The sequence below is a fragment of the Sceloporus undulatus genome, chromosome 1, assembly GCF_019175285.1.
Source record: "Sceloporus undulatus isolate JIND9_A2432 ecotype Alabama chromosome 1, SceUnd_v1.1, whole genome shotgun sequence".
NCBI classification, from domain to species: Eukaryota; Metazoa; Chordata; class Lepidosauria; order Squamata; family Phrynosomatidae; genus Sceloporus; species Sceloporus undulatus.
The window spans coordinates 258009575-258032107 of NC_056522.1; the positions used below are offsets into that span (position 1 = coordinate 258009575).

A 22533-nucleotide genomic window follows, 5' to 3' on the forward strand; every position below is an offset into this window, starting at 1 on the left:
TCTCTAATAACCCATCTCTTCTTGTGACGTCCTCCCCCTGCAATGAATAATGAGGCAAAACCTTCTAATTCATTGCATCCTAGTAATAGTTACTAGGATAGTTAAAACAGCAAATTTAGTTATTAAGCCTGCTGGGGGAAAAGGAAAAATAAGGCCTGTTACAGACTGCCCAAATAAAGCTGCTTCGAGTCTCTTTGGAGGTATGCTGTTTAAATGATGCATACATCCTAAGAATCCGGAAGCTGCACCAAAGCTGCACTTCAGTGCTTAGGAATGGAGTGTGGCTTTGGCGCGACCTCCGGACTCTTAGGACCCATGAATCATTTAAATAGCATATCTCCAAAGAGACCCGAAGCAGCTTTATTTTGACAGTCTGTAACAGGCCTAAGTCAGCACATGAATAGTTAAACTTAACAAGTTGTTTCCAAACTCTCATAATGAGTGCTGTTAACAGCTTAGCTTGTTAAACTTTTTGTGTACAAAGCTAATTAGCAAATAACTAGTTATATTTAACTAGTTTCTTCCAAGATCTGGTTCCAATATTTTTTTGGTGCCTAATCGAGACATTTCTCTACTTCTGGCCAGGTATCTGAGGAGATGTGAATGTGCTGACATTAAAATATTCTGGTAAAGCCAACTGACTATTCTCATAATTTCTCCTTGGGCCAGAATAACCACGGATGATGCCAACATAAGTACTTCCTCAGATACTGGAGAAGGAGGTATCCAGTACCTTATCCATAAGGCTTTTCCCTGGTTGCACAATGACAACTGGACAACCCACTTATTGGCCACTGAGATGTGCCTGTGCATCTTCTGACTTTTGTTGCATTGCTGGCGGTGGGAGGGAGGGAGGGAGGGAGGGAGGGAGAAGCCTTCAGTCTCTTGGATCTTCAACACAAGTACGTTGGCAAAGCTTTACACTTCCTCAGCATCAAATATGATCCCAGCTGATCTTTTATGTACTGGCAGAGGTCCTGCACTGGGAGATGCATGTGTCTCCTCTGTAGACTCTGTAGCTACATCTCCCAATTCCATTTTGTAAGCTGTGCAGCCCCCTCCCCTCCACAGCAACCATTTCTGGGTTGTTAGAGAATGGTGTGATAAATGGTGAAGCATCTAGCTATTTTCTTTAGCTGGATGTACTGCAACAGACATCTGCAGGGACCTCTGAGTGTCCATGGGACATCCCTGCAGGTGACCTCTAGTAAAAGGAAAACTGCTGGCTTTGTTGTTGCTGATCCCATTGCTCTCCAGCAACCTGAAAATGGCCACATTGGGGAGGCTTACAAGGTGGGGTGGGGTGGGGGACCTTTGGTCACTGCATGGTTGGACCAGCATTCTGACCTATCCAATGAAGAAAAAAAGTGAGTTGTGATGTTGTAAGACTTGTTCCCTGTTTAATATTTTAAAACTTTGACTCTATGGTATACTGAGTCCTTTACTGAAATTGATGATAATGATGATGGGAAGGAGATGGAAAAAGAGGAGGAGGAGGGAGAAGGAAATGGAAGAGGAAAAGGAGGAAGAGGAGGAATTGAGTTAAAATAGTTGAATTGCTTGTGTCTGCTTCTGCCAAGGATGTTCAGGTGTTGCCAGGGGTCTACATTGTTTACCTAGAAAACTGCAGTATGCTTAGCTTGTTTCTATCTCATCTGCCAAAAAAAGGGGGGAGGGGAACTAAAGGCTATTCTCTTGCATGTGACATGTGCCTCATGGTGGTGGCTTCTAGCTCATTGTGCCACACAGAGGGACTAAGAGCAAATGGCCTCCTTGCTTATCACTGTTCTCTCTCCCTTCTGACCCAGTCCCCTGTAATGTGTTGGGCCTGTTTTCCATCCCACATGGCATAAACCTCTCCATCCATTCCTGCTGGGCTGTCAGTCAAATCCCCTGATAAAAGCAATTTCTCTAGGGCCCAAAAGAAAACACAACAAGTGACACACAAATACCCTGAACGCATAGTTACAACACACACCCACACCCACAATACACCCATGAGGAGCTTGTGGGAGCACCATGGCTCCTCTTGCCCCTTTGCTGAGTGGCCCGGCTAGGACAAAGATCTAGCCAGGAGCATTATTTATATTATTCTTATTACTCTAAACAAGTTTTATTGAATTATGACGAAACAACCTCGTTGAAATCAAGCAAGTGATCTCTGTGTCATTACCCCTCAGGCCTGAGCAGCCACCAGTGCGGGCTAACATTCCCACGGTGGACTTGGGTGCCATCCCAAATGGCCTTTGGCTGGAAGAACTCATAGGAAGTCTCATATGGCGGTCGCAGACCCCTCTCCTTCCATCATGCTGCCATAACTGCTTGCACTACACTGTGAACCCAAACAAATCCTGTGCTGAGGCCACTTTCAGCTGGAGGGCTGGTCTGCTCTGGTCTCTCTCTCTTTCTCTCTTTCACTCATTCTTTCTACATAAGGAGTCTGAAGGAAAGGCTAAAGCAGGAGGTTTGGGTAGTAATGATGTTCTTTATGGTGCTGTGTGTACTGAACCAGCACAATAGGGCACCCACACCACCTTCTCCCAGATTTTTAAAAAAAGTACATGTTTTCAGATTCACTCCCTTAGCCTGTGATCAATCCCAAACTTTTGTGTCCCTGGAGGAGACCTCGGTGCAGCCGCTGTGCATAAATTAGTGAGAGTGTGGCCAAAAAAAGTTGGTGCATTGAAACCCAGAGCGAGTCCTCGGCATCTGCCCTTCAAGCCTTCAACTGATGCCACTGTGCCACTGCCTGACGGGGGTGTGCAATCATATCCTTCCAGTGCTTCACTTCACCTGGGCCACTCTTCCATGACAGGTAGATCTAGGAGGAAAAGGGAAAAAAGTCACACAAATGTGGGAATGCAGGAGAGGTAACTTTCTTCAAATACTTCGCCCCATCAATTGAATCTTCCTCAGTCACTTCCCGAATCTCCCAATATTTAAGTTATCATCAGTGTTTTGTATGCTACTTCAATAATTGATTACAGAGTTTAACGTGGTTCTACACATGGACGTTTTTGCATTGCTGTCTGCTGTATGTTGAATTTTATTTACTGGTTATTTTTTCATTGATTTAATTTCTGTGCCACCATTCCTAGAGTGGCTTGTACATCTGTATGAAGGAAACATTTATCATATGATCATAGAATTGGAAGGGACTCTTAGGGCGCCAAATCCAACTCCTTGTTCAGTGCAGTTTCTACTTCTTTGCACTAATAGTAAAAATGCTAAGGTTATTTGCATTTCTAAGAGCATGCTAAAGATTGCATTTCAGCTGGCTGAAACCCTATAATCAGAACTCAATTTCTTTTACAAAATGAACATGCAACCAGAAGCCACCAGCATGGATCTATTATTCTAATCTATTCATCCATCGCAATACAGATCTGTATCTACACACCATATTATAAGGCTGTGGATTATGGGAGTTATAGCTTGAAAAAGCATCTTCTTCAGGCTCTGTCTTGTAGTACAGATAATAGAAGAAATAGGGGATCTATCTATCTGTCCATCACCATCTATATGTCTCAACATAAAGACATCTCTACTCACACTGACAGACATACATATACTGAGGACATGAACCTAGATTCTCTATGGGGGGTTAGTCATGATGAGCACTTTACTGCATAGGAATAAGGATAAGGGAATGCACATTTTAAGTCATCTCAAATAGATTATCTAAAAGAAGGCCAGCTGTCTTGCTAGGACAGCCCGGTTGCCATGCAGGAGCAAGCTGTGGTTTGCTGGCCATGCTCCCGGCTTGGGCAACCCCCAGAAGTCTGTGCGCAGGGCTGCCTTAGCCAGGATTGGCCAGCAGAGAGGGAAAGGGAGGGATTTCCACCCCCGCTGGCCAGGACTACAGGTCCCAAAAGGCATCGGGAGGCGGAAGTGTCTCCCAATTGGGCGGCGTCATTAGTCGGCACTGCCTGGGATTGGTGGGGAGGCCGGGAGGCAGGTCCTCCACTCAATCCCGGCCTCCTATTGGACAATAGGCCTATTTAAGGCCACGTGGCACCCCGGCCAGCACCACTGCCAGCTCGGCTCACCCACCCACCCACCCTCTTTTGGGAGTGGGGTTGCTGTCACAACTTCAGAGTGAGCCAGTCGCATAGGTCCTGGATCTGGTGGGCATGGTTTCCAGGACTGCGTAGCGCTGGATCAGGAGTCCAACAGGGACATGGGGGTGCTGTGAGCAGTGCGGCTTTGCCATTGCGGGGGCAACATCGATACAGCATCCCCCGTTGACAAGGGATGGAGATGCGGACATTCGCATATGCGGAGATGCGATCAATCGCATGATCAGTTGCCATAAACCAGATGGGCGTTTATCCAGTCTATTCCTTTGTCATCCCGAAACTTGGCCATGACCAAGTACTTGGGTTCATCCATCAATCAGAGGTTGACGGATGACAGATCCAGACCTCATGCTTTGTAGCCAACCCTACGTTTTGGTTGTTATAGTTGTATTAATAAAATTGTGGCTTTTTCCTTCCAATTGCTGTGTGTTGTTTTTTATTCTGCGGCGACTCCCCCTCCAAGGCAATCAGTAGACAGGCACACAAGGGCTGCTTCATTCAGCCATTTCCCTGGTCGCTTTTCTTCATATAAACCACTCTAAACAGTCTCTATCATCATGGCTACAGTCAGCAACCATTTCCACAATCAAAGCTGCAATTTCTCTTGGATCTACCACAATCATGGAAATTGCCTTAGTATTTTGGTATATTGCTTATTCCTGCAATTCTCTCTTCCCTCCCCTCTGATATGTGTATACACATTTTGAAGTGATTGCACTGAGTAAAAAAAAAAAGGGTTGGGGGAAATTGTATAACTTGTCCCCTTGGTTCTCTGCTATGCAAATTTCCACCAAGAGATTCCATGCTAAAATGTCAGTTGTATACCAAATATTACACACTGAAAGTGGCCTATAAAGTTACACACCACTCCTTTGCCACTGCTTTCTTTTTTCTCAGCAACTTTCATTGTGGTTTGGAATTGTTGTTGTTTCATACTGAATCACAAGATCCATCCAGCCCAATATTCTCATTGATATCTAGTCTGTTAGTGGGTATCAGGTCTCTCACTTCATTTGCTTTAAATCAGAGGTGCTGGAGACCAAACCTAAAGCACCAGAACTGCAACACAGTGCTAAATTACACTTTACATAGCAGCTAAATGGTACCAGGGTTCCATCTGTATTTTCTGTAATGTGTGGAAAGAAGTCACACAGTTTTACACATCTTTCTCAGAAGTGATTGACTAGGATATGGAGTAAGGGCCTCTTTTGTGTGCATACCCTCTAATATTTAACAGATGAAGTCTGGGATATATGTGGCCAAACAACATCAGAACGTGGTCAAGGGCACAAACATTATTACTTGGAAGGCTAGGAGAGTCTGCCGCAGTTTGCTTTTGCTGACTCTACTAGAAAGAGCAAGATTCCGCCCCCTCCTCTCCTTTCCCCTAAGTTACCTGGATGCAAACTACGTTTGCACTTCAAATTCAGTCTGTATCAATGGAAGTAAACAAGAACAAAGTGGGAAAGTTGGAGGAGGAGAGGGAAGCTGGGACATTAAACCAGTTGAAGAAGTGGGATAACTGAAATGTACTGTCTCTGCCAAATTGGGATAGCTTGAGGATATGTGTGTGGTATCATTTAGCCTCTGGAATTTCCTTGAAGGGTTTCCAGATCTCAGGACCTGGCCTGCTTTTCTGGTCCTCACAATGAAGGGAGAAATCTCAGAACAAAATCACTGCCTGAAAAATGTGTGTGTACATTTTTGATTTGTTAGACTTGGTGTTTTTAATTTGAATTTTATATGCAGCGTAACCATGTGGGATGCTTAACCACATCTCAAGGCCCTGTTTTCTGTAACCACAAGGGGGCTCTCTAGGTCTCAGGTTTCAGCCTGAAATCTTAGAGCAGGGGTAGGCAACCTGCGGCCTGCGGGCCGGATGCGGCCCGGCAAGGCCTTGGAATCGGCCCCAGCCCGGTCCTGCCGCCGATTGCCGCTGGAGCCTTTGGCCTCTCGCGTGAGGGCATGGGGCCTTTGACCTATCAGGAGGAGGCGGGCAAGGGGAGGCAAGTGGCAGGCAAGGGGCGCAAGCAGCGGGCAAGTGGGGTAATTGTCTATAGAAGCCTCCAAAACATGCATTTATATTAACATTTTTTAAAAAATCAGCAATTTTTTTTGCGTGTCCTCCATTTTTTTTAAAAAAAGTGTCCTCCATTTGAAAATTTTGTCCCATATTTGTCCTGGTTTATTTATTTATTTATTTAATTTTTTTAAATAATTAATTATTTATTTTTTGGCTTCGGCCCCCCAGTTGTCTGAGGTTCAGCAACCCGGCCCCCCGGCTCAAAAAGGTTGCCTACCCCTGTCTTAGAGCCTGGGATAGTCTTGACCTGGCAACCCTATTCCTGAGGGAAATCTACTCTGTTCTCACTTTCTTTCCACCTTCAGTAATACATTCTTATACACAGGAACTCTAGCAGCAGTCATGGTCTGAATGGGGTAGGACATACATCATCTCACCTCGTTTGGACCATGAGCTGCCAGTGTGTAGTTTTTTCTTGGCTCTTAAATGATCACTGTCCCAGTTATAAGTTTCAATTGTTTTAGTTTTAGCTGCAGTTCATCAGAGTTGGGCAAAATATGGACCTGTTCCCTGCAATTTCAAGGTGGTAATTTGGAGTTATGTGTTTGCTCCATTCACTGCACTGCATCTAAACTGTCCAAATGTAGTCAGTGGCAGCAGTACAAAAAAGGCCATGCGGGCAGCCGTTGCAAAAGAGATAAAGTGTTGGAGAAATAGGCTTCTTGGAGCTGGGAGATTTCTCTACCTTTTCTTGCCACCAGTGTATGACCCTGCAACATGTGTAAGTACGAGTCTACTGTTGCCCTTACTCTAGTTTAGCTTAACAACAGTGTTATGACAGTTATAGGCTGGGGAAATGTGGGACCTATAGTCCTGAAAATTAATTTATCCAAGCTCTGCTCCTTGTAGGCACTTGTAAGCCTTTGGTAAAGCTAATGGGTTTTAATTCAAGATCATGTCACCCCAAAATAATTTGTATGAAAGCAAGGACTCACAATTGATTTTTCAAGAATCACTGTGAGGATCGCAGCTAAGTTCAGAGGGAACAGGCAGGCAAGCCTGTGGACGATGGCAATGCTGTCACCATCTCTGCTTCTCAATATGTCCTGGCACCTTGGTCTGCAAGCCCTAACTTCATTACACTGATACATTTCCAATTGCAGCTAGGGTCACTTTCCTTTCTAGAATCCCTTTCTTTTCTTATGAAATATGAAGGAAAATCACTCAATTCTGAATACTCAGGGGCTGAAAGTTCTTAATTTAGTTTAGGAAAGCCAAAAGCTTATTTATTCTTTTACCACGATCCTGCTTACAGCAACAAAATTCTTTTCCTACTTATTGGATGAGTCCTCTTCTCTCTAAATTTGTTTCTTTTATTTCTACTATTTCCAACCCATGGATCAATACAGACTCCTCTTAATGGTCTGGCTTTGGGGCCTGCCATGATGCTCTTCAGTGCTTTCAAATGTTGCTATGGCACCACTGGTGAAATACCCTGAAGCTACCACTCTTTAGAGCAGAGATGGGCATCTACAGATGACCCTGGTGCCAATTTTTTTGCCCTATGACCACCTGCTAAAAGGTAAAGCAAAACCAAACCAGGTGGCCAGAAGTCTGCTTCTGGTGTAGAAAAAGTAGTTGCTGAGATCCTACATCACCTATCTAGTTGCAGATACTTAGGAACTTATTGCTTGACTTATTAATTCAGCTTACTCCTCCTGGTTGAAATTTCAATTTGGGTTGCATCCTGATCTTATCATAAGGCTTTTGCTGCTGAATTTGCTCCCTGAATACAGCCCGGGTGCATCTCCGCTTCCAGGAGTGCTTCGGTGGCCATTTTCTTAAGCCGGAAAACTTCCAGATCCAAAAAGAGCCACACGGAGCACTCCTGGAAGTGGGGATGCACTCGGGCTATATTCGGGCAGAAAATCAGGTGCAAAAATCTTCTGATAAGATCAGGATGCAGCCTGAACTGAAATTTAAACTGGGAGAGGTAAGCCAAATTAATAAGCCAAGTGATAAGCTTCTAGTTGCAAATACATCAGGAGCCCTGGTGGCACAGTGATTAAATGCCTGTACTACAGCCACTCACTCAGAAACCAAAAGGTTGTGAGTTCAATACCAGCCTGGGCTCTGGACTGACTCAGGCTTGCATCCTTTCGAGGTTGCTACAATGAGTACCCATCTTCTTGGGGGCAAACCACTCAGAGATTGCTTAGGCGGTATGAAGCAGTATATCAATGAAGCTGCTATTGCTATAACTGAGTAACTTCTCCTGGCCCAATCCTGAAATCTACTTTAACAACCATAAGCTACATATAATGATGGAGGTTTTTCAGCTAGTCATGAAGGCACAACAGGATGATATTTCCACCTGCCTCCTATCAGCAGATGAGCTTGCAATGATGACAGGTTCCTGCTTCTGATTATCACAGCCTCATTCACTTGCTGGTGGGAGGGCCTGGAAATGTAATCCTCCTGAATCTCATTCACCATCTGAACAGATCTCCACCACTTGATGTGGCTGCTCAATGTTGAAGTAGATATTGGGGGGGGCGGGGGGCATTTACAACCATAATGCCATAATCATGAACAGGCTGCCTTACAAAAAATGGAGCAATTACAGATCTGTAACTCTAGTTTAAGAACTCATAGCTGCAATACAGATCATGAGTATTTTTTATGTTCAGCAGTGCAGTGAGGGCTCTGTGAGTAATTTAAAAGGCAAATCACCATTCCTGTAGGCTTCCTGGAAAGTCAGTTTATTAGTCCAGGAATCTGGAGGGGTCAAGGGTCACAAAAATGGCCCACCTTAAAGAAAGGGGGCAAATGAGCAGGTCTATTTCTTTCCCTGGAGAGAATATGTCAAAGAAGTCACTTGCATTTCCCTATAACTAATTTTGACACCTTCAGTAGAAGGAAGAAGAACAGTGACTTTAGAAGACCAACTCTGCAAGAACAGAGAATGAAGGAGTTCAAGAAACAAGGAAATAACTGAACAAATATGCTTGGGTACAAAAAAGGGTAAAAAAAAGGGGCACACAGGCAAGGCTACAGGCAATCCACAGGAAAATGAGAACCCTGAATAATGAAGTTAGACAGATGGTTCCGTAATACAGAGTCTGATATATTGAGGAATGACATTTCCCAATCATATCAATCCTTAGTGACATGTTTTAGACAACAGCATAACTCATCTGGCTTGGTGACGAAGGCAACCATGCATGCAACTACTGAGCAGAAAAGCTCCCCGTATTTGAGCACACAGCTTTTTCCAGAGAGAAAGCCATTCCAGCCACTGATTCTCACTAAACTGCCTTGGGCTTCACATCTGCCAATGCAAAACTAACAGCGAGGCCCCATTTGATGGAGCTTTTCACCCACACCAGCTGCCACCCTTCATTCCTCTTCTGCCGAACAAATGTGTTGAAGGTGTCAAAATTAGTTATACGGCAATGCAAACAAGTGTTAATCCCTCTGGTAGCTTTGGTTATTTTTATCCAGTGGCTTTCTATATTGCTGCATGGAGGATGCATGTGACAAGTTCTCCCACGCAATGACAGCCAAGACTTGTCTTCCAGATTCACTAATGGAGCCTCCTGACTCTCACTCAAAGAAATGTGACTTCATAACTTGATTGGAGGTTGCACAATAATGGCAATTATTCAATCACTCATTATTATCACATTACCGTGCCAGAGGTTGAGGAGGGCGAGCTATTCTAAACCTTCAGCTGCAGTTGCCTGAAAGTCGTGACAAGTTCTCTTCTAGTTTATTTCTTATTTGCTTTCAGTTCTGTTCGGAGACAGAGAATGCATGACCCTCCAGATCTTGTTGCAACTGTATCATCTCTCATTAGCCATACTGGCTAGGATTGATATGATCTACAGTCCAACAACAACTAGAGGGCTATGGGTTCTCCCAACTAGCTATAAATAATTTGTATCAGTGTTTCTCAATCTGATGTGAAAGACTGACAATCCTTTTACCCTCAGGGTGCCAAGAACCAGTACTATATCTGTGCCCATTGGCTACAACTGTATCCTTTTTTCCTGCAAACTCACCAGAACTGACAGACAATGGCTTGCCCATGAACCAACACTTTAAGTAGCACTGATCCACATGAACTGTTGCCCACATCTGCCAGGTTATGTATGTATTAAAATTAAAATGGATGGAGGCATGGCAAGAATATTTTTAAAAGGTAATTTTCAGTATGTCAACAATTACTAATTTCCTTTGATATTTCATTATTTAGGTTAAATAATTTATGGCAGCCAAACATATAGGCATCTTATTGACATAACTAGTTTTCTACTTATTTCGGAGTCTGGACAAAATTCCTAAATATGAACAACCCTAAGAATTATGAATGGGTTGCCAGAAACCCAATTTGACAAGTGTGCTGAGCAAAAGGGCAGCTTCACTCATTCTTCAGGACATCTGAAGTTGCAATCTAATACCCATATACTTGGGAATAAACCCCACTGGACCTAATAGGGCTTCCTTTTAAAAAGACTTGCACAGGATTGTTATCATGAAGCACCAGTATTGTGTGTTGTGGAGTCACCTTGAGAATGTGTGGCAAAGTTTGCTCTAAATTGTATTCTTGCCCGCCATGAAAGTAGACCCATTAAACAGTAAGGTTTACGTATACACTGACACCATTCAACACTTGATTCAGTGGGTCTACACTAGTTGAAACTAATAAATAGGATTTAGACCTAGGCCATTAAGTGAGAGAACTTTGAGAAACACTTAAAGTGAACAAAGTTTGGCTACCAGTCCTGAAGAATAGCAAAATGAGGACTCAGCCAATGCAAATGAGAAACCACCCAGGGTCAGGGGCTTTCCCAGCAAATAATGATCACCAATTAGCAGACACTAATCCTCCTTTGCATATCCTCACACCCTGAGGCCCTGCCATCAACAACAGAACAATACACAGATTGACATGGAATTTCTTCCCTATATATATCCAGCTCTCTTTGATGCCAACATTCTCTGAAGATGCCAGCCACAGATGCTGGCGAAACATCAGGAATAAATTCTTCTAGAACATGGCCACATAGCCTGAAAACCCCACAAAAACGACCTTTGAATTAATTCTCAAATAGTGGGCCAAGCTTGCTTTTGGTAAACAATTTTGATATGCTTGAATTCTCATCCTCTTCACACTGGGCTTGTGTGATGCTGATTTTAATTTAATATACATGTTGCTTATTTTAATACAATGTTGCATTAGGGAATAATTGACTCTCTGCAGCACATGGATATAATAACAAGATTACTGTGTCAATTTATCATCATTGAATTAAGGAAAGCAGAATTATATATATTTAATGTTAATCAGATTTGGAGCTGATTAATTTCTTTTAAAGTGCTGTGTTATAATCTTGCATTTCTAAACACCAGTTCTCCAGCTAGCAGTACACATTAACATTCCATATCCCCTCAAGTTAATTCAGCTCAGCTGCTATACACCAACAAAAACACAAATCACAAAGAATAACTGACCTTGTTAAGCAAATCAGTGCAGAATGACATCTGGTAATGGAGCAGAACATGTGGTTTTGCATTTGCTTTTCCAGGCACCGAGCCTGAAACTCAACCCATGTTTACTGTGCCATATTGGAAAGCTGCTAGAAGTGGACTGAGAGATGACACAGCATATGTGTGATGATCTGGGTCTCTAGCAAAGCAATTACATAATGGCTTCATGAAATGCCAAACTCTGCAAGGCTCCTCTCAATCCATATTCTCAGCAGAAACTGCTTGGAAGCAGAAGATGCTGTTCAAGGCCATTCAGTGGTGGTGCCACAGAACACAGCTCCAAAAGAGAGGTCTGACCTGGGATTTAGCTGACTGTTTTGTCTTTGCTTTGATCTGGACCTTATTCTACTTGGATGTTGCTGGTGACTAGTGGCTTCCATGTAAGTCCAAAGGAAGGATCAATTCTGGATTTTAGTCAAAACATTAAAGGAGCTGTCCAAAGTTCATTTTGGCTCATTCCTTTAAATGTCAGGCTAAAAACCTGGAGTGGATTCATGGCTCCACTGGCAGGGAAAACGCCATCTGCCACTCCCTGATATCCAGCAGAATTCTAAATAAGAGTCAAGGAGAAACTCAGGGGAGGGAGGAGAGCTTACCTGCAGAATGCAGACCTCATACTTAAACCAAAGTTCTACCTTGGCATTTCCACTTAAAACAGGATTTTTGGAAGGCCTGGTAAATGACCACACTGGAGAACCCTCCAAAACCCCCTTTCTTCCACCCAGCACATAAACTTATATAAGTTCAATTGATTCAGTGATTTTGCTCTAATTTGGCATAACACATGGATTATAGCCACATACTGATGCACATCCCCCCCACACATACACACATACAGAGAGAGTGAATGAGTGTTGAGGAGGCCTTGTCTTTTCTGATCAAGATGACTGTGTCCCCATTGCTCTTAGCATCAGGAAAATAGTGACTTTGGTTGCATTGGGGTTACTTGGAGCAAGGGGAGGAGAGTAAAGTCTTCCTCCCATTATTCCAATCTAGATTTCTCTTTTCCTATTCCTAATAGCAGTGCTGGAACAGTGATCTGTTTCTAGACAATCAGTGGATACCTGAGCCTCTAGACAAGTAGAGGAAAAAGGGTAGATTCCACAAAGTTCTGCAGCTCCCAGGGTAAGTGGTCTAGAGCCACATACTGTATGGCCTAAAGGCAGCCTCCCTCCATATTCAATGATATCAGCTAGCAGGCGATATGGTGGAAGGCCTCTGCCTGAGACTAAAGAGACCAGCTGTCAAGCAGACACTGGACTCATACAAGCTGGTGATTTGTGCCAATTAATATCACACTAGTTAATGTTGCTCCTTGACATATCTTGTCACTCCCCCCTGCAGATGTTCTTGTTTTAAAAAACAAAGCAAAACCAAACTTCAAATAAGGTGGCATTTTGATTCATTTGTGCATGCTTTGTTAGGTTAAATGGACAGATGGCCTGACACAGTAAAAGACAATTTTGTATGTTCAGTGTGAATGCATTACTAGAAGTGAAAGAGGCCCAGAATTCATGTAGAAGAAAATTATAAGATTACCAGTACAAGGTCACTGAGGATCCCACATCTCTGAGTGGCTTGCTTCACTACTGCCTGCAAACTACTGCAATTATCTAGGACTTACATTTTATACCTAACTATAAATAGAATCCCAGTAGATCCATATTTATTCTAAGCATGTATTCCTTGTATTCCAGAGAGATGAGTATAGCAGAAAAGCTCTGAAGGATAGAAAGACTGTATATATGATGCAGAATCATGATAATCTTACAACTGACCATGCTGGCATATACTTGCAGCTCAAAAATTAACGTGAAGGCCAGCTACATCTTTGCTTCTAGATGCAGGCAGTGGCTTCCATGTTAGGGGTAAAGTGAATCTGCTCTTGGTGTTATTCTAAACTGCTGTAAAATAAGTTCAGCATTTAGGATAGTTCATCAAAAGATTGGAATAAAACTTAGTGGAGCCTCCTCCAGTCTTTGTCTGTTTCCAAAGCCACAGTGGTTCACACTGTCCCAATCAGGAGATGAAAGACTGTTTTCCTTTTCATTTCCCCCTCCGCTGGTTCTAATGGTGGGAGACAACTGGTGTAGAAAGACGTTGGTCCCAGTGCCACCTCACAGAATGCTTTGTACCCAGCAGGTTGTCTATCCTGTCTCATCCCCAGAAGGCCCCATTTGGGAAGACCTCAGCTTCCCTGAGACATGAATGGGGCTTCAATTGGAACAAGGGGCCTTTCGGCAGAGCTCCTCTGATGGCAGAAATGGACCTTCACTGCACAAGAGGGGGATGAGGACATTGCTCCCATAGGAATTCTGTCCCACCCCAAAGAGAAATTTTCCTTCAGTCCCCAAATTTCTAGCATTGCAGAATGGGAGATACTGAAAACCTATAATGATATTTGCTTTGTCTGTATTTCCTTGTGGGAACTTTGCCTGCCCCTTTTCTTTGAATGCCTAAATGCTATTTCTAAATACTAAAGTTACTGCAATGCTAGAAATTTGGGGACTGAAGGAAAATCTCATTTGGTGAGGCAGAATTTTTATTTGGAGAAGGCAATGCTCTCATTTTGTTCCCCCAACCATAACTAAACCCTTGACCTCATCCATTCCTATCCCATCTCAGATTGTCATCTGAGGGATTTAGAACTTTGGCTTTTTGCTAAATTAGAACTGAATCTAGCACAAGATAATTTTATGTGCAGCTTCAAAACCCCTCCCTTTCCTGGTTTTCAAATGCCAGTGGAAAGAACATTACTGTTAGAAAGACCTCCATGTTAAATAAGAAATGGATACACAGATGTAATATTGGTTCTACTACTGCTTCATCCATTGCTGTTTAGAGGTATATGGAAGCTCTCCCAGTGTTGGCTCTTTTCGCTTGAGTGGTCTGGTTTTGCTAGAGCTCCCTGTGAGCAGCTGTGGGAGGACATTGAGAAACTGGAGCATGTCCAAAGGAGGGTGACTAATATGTTGAAAGGTCTGGAAACCTTGCCCTATGAGGAACGACTCAGGGAGCTGGGGATGTTTAGCCTGGACAAGAGAAGGTTAAGAGGTGATATGATAGCCCTGTTTAAATATTTGAAAGGCTGTCATATTGAGGAGGGAGCAAGCTTGTTTTCTGCTGCTCCAGAGAACAGGACCTGGAACAATGGATGCAAGCTACAGAAAAAGAGATTCCACCTCAACATTAGGAAGAACTTCCTGACAGTAAGAGCTGTTCGGCAGTGAAACACACTCCCTTGGAGTGTAGTGGAGTCTACTTGCTTGGAGGTCTTTAAGCAGAGGCTAGATGGCCATCTATTGGGGATGCTTTGATTGGATTTCCTGCATGGCAGGGGGTTGGACTGGATGGCCTGTGCGGTCTCTTCCAACTCTATGATTCTATGAGGTCAGCAGTAATATCAGGAGGGTATTTGTCACCTCTGTGGTGGCAAACACTTTGGCTGGTTCGGCCTTGCTTCTTCTGGCATTTGACTCAAGAAGTCATGGCATCCCTGTGGAAGACTGAGGGAGGTATCAGAATGCCTACCACCATTAACACCAGGGAAACACATTTACTGAACCGACCAGACAGTGACTGGTGGGAAGAGGAGACTGAGAGCAGAGAAGAGGAGGGAGGGAGCAGGGAACTAGATGAATCCGTGAATAGGTAACAGAGTCCCAGGAAGGAGTCTTGTGGGGTCAACCCCAACCCCATGAAGGACAAGAGTATAGGGGCCAGCCAAGAGGGGGATGGTCAAGTGGCTGGGATTTGGGATTAAGGAGAAAGCAGATTGGGAATAGTCAGACAAGAGCTTGGAAGAGAAGGGATGAGGTAGTCCTCTGCAAGACAGGTAATTGATATGGTAATCCATATGATTGGTTTGGTTAACCCCGAGGGGAGGTGACCTATTTATGTTGTTGCCCCACAGTTGTCCAGTATGACGGGTATTTAAGGGTCAGTAAAGACTCACTTTCAGCCATCTTCATGTCTCCAAGCATTTTACTGCCATGGACGCCTAGGTCAGAGGCTGGAGCAGAGTCACAGTCCCCAACTGGCAGAGGAACAACCGGCCTAACCACACGGCCCTTATTATTATTATTATTATTATTATTATTAACCTCTAGTTAATAATACCTTTAGTAAAGTCCTAACTTAGCACAGCCCTCTAGTAAAGTCCTAACTAAGAGGAAAGTCTCATGTTCCTCTAGTAAAGTCCTAACAGAATGGGAAGGCTCCACCTGACTAGTTCTTTACCCATTTCCTCTCATGCACATGAATTACTTCATTTTTATGATGTTAATAATAAAATTTACCCATGCTGCTCAACTAATAATTGCCATACACCTGCCATTTTTATACACATTTATCCTCTTCCAGATTTTTTTTACTTGAGCCTGATGTTTGATTTAGACATGGCTCCAGCAATGGCTGTGTCTATCTGGATCCCTACCAGAATACCACACTGTGAGTGGGATGATACCGGTGGTACAGTGGAATTGAGGCTCAAGGTGTCAAAGCCTGGGGACTTTTGATTACCAAGGACTAAGATATTATCTGCTTCCCTGTTCCCCATGGATCTGCCTGTTTGTTCGAATTTTAGCTGCCATTTTTGCTGTAGCTGGAGGGGAAATAGATTTTCCCAGCAACAACGTAATGATACAAGCAATCTGTGTTTTAATCCAAAATATTTCTGAGTGTGGTTTGGTCTTGCAAAGGCAAGAATCGTTAGCCTTTCAAAAGACCTATTCCTGAGGAGTTGAATAGAGCAAGAAATGTCTTTTCTAAAATACAGATCAATCCAGTTGCCTGCTTTTTTACATACTTCTTGTGGGGTGTGGGGCCTGTCACGATGAGAGTATGCACTTCAGTTTACAACTACATTACTTGAGAGAATCAGTTCCTGGACTAGGTGATCCACCTCATACTTTAAGCCCATTTCTAACCTGGTCTAACCACTTTCTGTCTACTTTTCTGTCCTTGACCCACAGAACCCCTGCTGAAAAGGCCTTGGTCAGAACCCTGGGAGCTTTTCAGCTAAGAGCACAACTCACCTTTCCAATGACATCATTCCGGCTTAGCTTGTCCTTATCCATGACAGTGATGATAATGGTTGTCTCCCTCAGTTTCTCTGTGGGGATGTCAAAGATGAAGGACTCATTGAAGACAGGGTTTAAGCATCTCTTCATCACCACTGTCTTCTTCTTCTCCACCCGCTTGTCTTTGTACATCAGCCACACCTTCACATAAGGGTCTGGAACAGGAAAAGAAGGACATGATCATCAGAATGTTGTTGATTGTGTAGACACTTCCTGTTGTCATTTTGGGAGGAACTGCAAAGGAAATGGGGGTATTTGGAGATGGTGCAGCTGTATAGAGCACCTGTGGAGATGGTGTGGGGGTATTTTTGTGTGCTTTCATACATTTGGGGAAGGGTTCTTCTTGGCTTGAGGGCAGAAATTGCCCTTCCCAAGATCTGATAACATTTTTTGAAAGATTGGTCATTGGAGAGCTCTGGGAAACTGGTGAAGGGCCTCAAGGGCCCAAAAGAGGTCTTCAGTGGTCACTTGTGGTCCGTGGGTTGCACCATGCTTACTCATGGTAGAGGATAAGGCTGTGGGGGTGATAAGGATTTGCACCTCATTACTCATGCTTATCTAACCTGCTTAGCATGACCATTTGTCTCCTTCTGCACTGAGAAGCACTTAGTGATGTATTTTGAAACTAGGTTAGTTTTATTTAGACAGAAAGCTCCAGCTGTTAACAGATCTTTCACACTGGAAAATGGAGAGGGTTTTATTTTGAATATATTCCACACTCTAGTCTGTCCCATACTGAGAGTTCCACTTAACAGAGTTAACAGCATCTTTTCAAACCAAATACATTAACACAAATAGTTCACCAGTCAGTTCAGATAATTACTCATTAATTTCTGTCAATACCTAATTACAGTTAATTTCCCAATATTGATGCAGAATGAGGCACAATGTTCCCAGTTCCAAAAGCTTGTTGCACAAAAATATTTTTTTTTGTATTGTTACAGAGCTTGGAAGCAACTTGTTAAGAGTCATGATGTTATTCTTTTCTTTAGAAAGGAGTGCCAGTATTGCTGCTTCTAGTGTTAAAATGACAACTTGCTAACACATTTGAGTAATTAGTGTTGTTACTACCAGCTTTAAAAAGTTTTTGTGGGAAGGAACTTAGAAGATTTGGAATATTATTTGAATTATTTTTTTGGAAGAAAAGAAAAGTAACACAACTGACAAGTAATGTCACATGTTACTTTTTAAACAAGTGGTGGGGGATGATTAAAAACAGCTAATTACTTTTTCATAAAATAAGGGTGCCATGTACATACTGTATCAGCTTTGAAAGTAGTGTTTCCAAGCTCTGGAACTGTTTTTTGGTTCTTCTGTACCAGCTAAAGTCATGCCAGACTGTGACAGCTAGCAGCTGTACTTCTGATAACAACACTCATGAATCTGCTTGCTTGTACAACCAACCCTTCAGGGTGAAGGGTTTATTCTTAACAAAAGCACCCATCACTCCTGTCACATTCCAGCATACTTTCAGCTTTTCTGCTTCTCCTGCTTATATCTCCTCCAAAGAAAATGAGGCACAAACATCTAACCCCCCACACCCCGAGGCAGAACAGAAAGTAAATAAGTAAGAGAAACAATATACTTATTTCCCTCCTACTACAAGCTGCATAAAGGACAGTTTATTCTTTTAGTGTAGACCATAGTAAAGAAACTTTCCTGTTCTACAATTGGAGAGAGGAACTTCTCGAACATCTAATAGCTATAAAATGTTGCTGTGGTGAGGACAATCTTTCTGACGCCCTTGTTCTTTAAGGGCATTCCATTGTTTTACTTTTGAGGCCACTCTATTTACTTACTTTAAGTTCACTGTAAGGAAAAGGCCTGAAATGTTTCCAATTTAAAAACAAATGTCTAGGAACCAACAAAAACAAATGGATATGGGAAATGTACCAGGTACATGGCCATGGGGTTCTTCGATGGTTCTAATAGCACTGTTGTTGTTTTTTAATACAGTGGTCCCACCACATCAGTGGGCTAGCAATCTGCAGATTTGTCATGCCCCACATTATTCAGTGGCAAGGCATGCATGCAGATACATTGATGTGGATACCCGCATGTCACTTTTCATGGAATAATATGGAACACAACTGTTTGCATTTTTTTCTCATCTGTGAGTCCCCCTCAGAAGCAAATCCCTGGAGATGGGAAGGATCCACTGTATTTTAGTCACATTTATACTCTTCTTTTGTCCCTCATAGAATTCCCATATATGCACTGACCAGACCCAAGCCTGTTCAGCTTCAGCAGGCAGGCTGAATGAAGTGCCTTTGCATTACACACTGGGACAGAGAAAAGACAAGCTACATTTCAGTTTATAATTTAATAATTAAGATGAAATATGTGTTGCTTGATTGTCAGATGGAAGAGATTTCAAAGGAAACAGTGGATTCCCATCCCATTCAAGAATCACATTGAACAGCAGTTCTCACTTAAGGATATAAAGAACATGTGGTAAATTTCTAATCCTTGACAAGAATTTCCACAAATTTTTCACCCATCACCACCACAACCACCACCAGAAACAAACAAACAAACAAACCTATGGAAGATGTTTCTGTCTCGTGTGTATGAGGAACATTACTCCTCCTACACCATTACGTTTTCAGCGATTTTTATAAGAAGTCTCTGAGCAGTACTGATTTCCCCCCTATGTTAAGCAAAGAATACATAGGAGTTTATCACGCGGGCCCTGTAACGGGCTCGTTGCGTTCCAAAACAGGGGTGTGCACGGGCGCGCACGGAATGGGATGGGGCTAGGAATGCATCTTACTGCACAAGGGAACACCACCACTGCTGCTGGGCATTCCAATTGCATCCTACATCCATTCCAAAGGGTGCAATTTCTGAGAACTGTTCCAAAGCGTTCTCAGAAATCGCTCCCTCTGGAATGGATGTAGGACACGATTGGAATGTCCGGCGGCAGTGGCGGCGTTCCCTTATGCAGTAAGATGCATTCCTAGCCCCATCCCATTCCGTGCGTGCCCGTGCACACCCCTGTTTTGGAACGCAACGGGCCCATTTCAGGGCCTGTGCAATAAACTTCATAGACTCACCAACCCAGAGCAAGTACCAGATAGCAGGTCTAGTGATCAAAATGATGCAACCAAATCACCAAAAGCTTCTGTGTTTTAAAAACCAATGCAATAAAGGCAGCAGCAGTTGTATTTTGTGTCAAAGTAATCTGCAAAATTTGTGCAAAACACAGTCTTGCAAATGCAGATGCATTGCTCAGAAATGAGCAACCCCCCCCCCCCCCCTCCCCGGGCCATGAGAAAAAATGTCAGGCTAGGATTGACATCCCTTGTCCTCAGCCTGTGACACAGTGAGATAGGAACCACTGTTTGAGAACTCTTCTTTGATCCTTGTCAGAAGAAAGGCAGTAGAAGATCTTTGGGTGCATTCACACTGTTGAAATAATGCAGTTTGACACTACGTTAAGTGCTGTAGCTCCATCCTATGGAAACCTGGGATTTTTACAAGGCCCCCATTCCCACTGGCTTATAAAGTGGTTCAAGACGCGAATTATGGGGCATCGTTCCCATTTGAGCGCTCATCGATCCTCATTGTACTGATTTTGTTCCCACTGGAATTTGGATCTGATCCCCATGTATTTGATTTTTCCTAGGAAAACCCGAATCAGTGGTGAATAAACCGGTTTAAAAAGGGTGCACATTTTTAGAGGGTTTTCCTGCACCTCCTGAGTCCAATTCGGGGCAAATGAATGGAAACGACAAGGGTGTCTGATTCGGGAATTTGGGGATAGGAGGAGCAGTGCTCAAGGGGCTGGCCTGGGGGTGTCACCTGCTTGTTCTCTTTCCTGCATTACCGGTGCCATTTTCTCCCATTTGCATAGCCTTCACTCCGGTGGAGTGGGAAGCAGGGTAAGGCGATTGCATGTGTAGACAAATTTATTTTTTCGATCACTTAGGCGCTCTGTCGGATGTCCAAACATAGCAAATTGCTACATTGACCTCCAAATATGGTAAACACATTACGCCCCCCTGCAACCTCCCCCCTGCTCCACATGCATAGATCGATGTGTGAGGAGACCCATTGAACACCATTTTTAACTATTATTTTCTTTTTTTTACATGCCTGCTCGATCACCCCCAAACAGCCCAGGGAGCAATGGGGGAGGCAAAGGGACTTGGGGGGATAGAGGCTCCCTTTCCCTTTTCCCAGAGGCACTCTGGGAAGACACAGGAGAGCCCAGGAGGCAAAGGGACATGGGAGGAATAGAGGCTCCCTTTCCCCTTTCCCAAAGGGAGTTTGGGAAGGCACAGGAGTGCCCGGGAGGCAAAGGGACATGGGAGGAATAGAGGCTCCCTTTCCCCTTTCCCAAAGGGAGTTTGGGAAGGCACAGGAGTGCCCGGGAGGCAAAGGGACGGGGGGGGGGAGGGAATAGAGGCTCCCTCTCCTTTCCCAGAGGGGAAAAGCGTCTAAGCGATTGATTGGCTGTGACATCAAGTGACTAGGGGCTTGATTGACAGCTGCTTTTTAAAAAAGAGGTTCTGGAAGGGCAATGGGAACGGGGAGCAAAAATGTCCACTTCAAATTACAACCGAGATAATTTCAATGGGAACAAGAACATGGGTAAAAAACCCCGAGTCTGTTTGCCCCCTTTCGTAATGGGAACGAGGGAGCAGATTTGAATACGACTTGGAAAAAAATCCGAGTCAGAATATAAGCCACTTTTTTTGCCCAGTGGGAATGGGGCCAAGGTCTTTATCCTTCCCTGCCAAAAAGTGCTAGTCCCTCACAAAACTACAAATCCCAGGATTCTGTAAGATGGAGCCATGACAGTTAAAGTGGTACCAAATTGCACTATTTCTACAATGTAGGTGCACTCCTAGACTGCACACATAAAATGTGTTGTCATGGTTCTGACTGAGATAAAGTTAGCGAACCCTTCTCCTTACTGGCAGGTATTCTTTGTTGTTGTTTGTTGTTATGTGTTTTCAGGTTGGCTTTGATGTATGGCAACCCTATCCTAGAGGGTTTTCTGGGGGAGGGGCACAAGATTTATTCTGAAGAGGTTTGCCATTGCCTTCCTCTGAGGATGAGAAAAGGAGACTTGCTCAAGGTCACCTAGAGAGTTTCCATAGCTAAGTGGGAATTGAAATCCTGGTCATCCAGCACCCTAGTCCTAAACTCAAGCCACTATACCATGCTGGCTCTTACACTTATTCCTCATTTTTGTCTACTGCAGGTAATGGGCATAATTACGTTTACTAGAGGCTTGTAAAGGACCAGGCTTATATAAAAAAAGTAATCTGTGGCTCCCTTTAAACATGAGGCCATTAGCCACTGCTTACAGAAGGGCTGGTCTGGTATCCCAAATACCTGATGTTCCTCCAATGTCCATGGCTTTAAGATTCCGAGCTTTGATAATATTCACAACGATGGAGTTAGCAGAAGGGTTGTAGCAAAGGGATAGGAGCAGCTCTCCTCGGCTTCCCTACAGGGAAGAAAAAGCAGAGAGTGAGGAATCTTCAAGAACACTGTTCATCACTAATACTTACTGTATCTGTTGCACTTGGGAGTGGAATCATCCCAACCTGATTTGAGATCTAGCCTCCTCCTTTTAATATACCTGTAAGTATACTTCCACCGGCAGCAACTGCTAAATCGGGGAAACAATTGACTGGCGTCGGCTAACCTCATTATTGCAATAAGTCTCGTATTCACATTGGTCAAGGCAAAACATGTTTCTGGCTGGCTGAATGAAGTTGTTCTTTTTTTAATTTAAATATTTTTATTAAGTTTGATCAAAAACAAATAAACAAACACATAT

General features: G+C 43.5%; 1 protein-coding gene across 8 annotated transcripts in view; it reads right to left on the reverse strand.

Annotated features, from left to right (window-relative positions):
* Positions 1 to 318: 318 nt before the first annotated feature.
* The window catches only part of SYT7 (synaptotagmin 7), a 335723-nt gene continuing 313508 nt past the window's right edge, over positions 319 to 22533 (reverse strand). For all 8 annotated transcript variants that reach the window (XM_042470278.1, XM_042470295.1, XM_042470258.1 and 5 more), the window contains 3 exons: positions 22083 to 22197; positions 16692 to 16891; positions 319 to 2821 (listed from right to left, as the gene is read on the reverse strand). In XM_042470278.1, coding sequence (XP_042326212.1) covers positions 2717 to 2821; positions 16692 to 16891; positions 22083 to 22197 — 420 coding nt within the window. In that variant the 3' untranslated portion in view covers positions 319 to 2716. The remainder of the gene's footprint in view (positions 2822 to 16691; positions 16892 to 22082; positions 22198 to 22533) is intronic.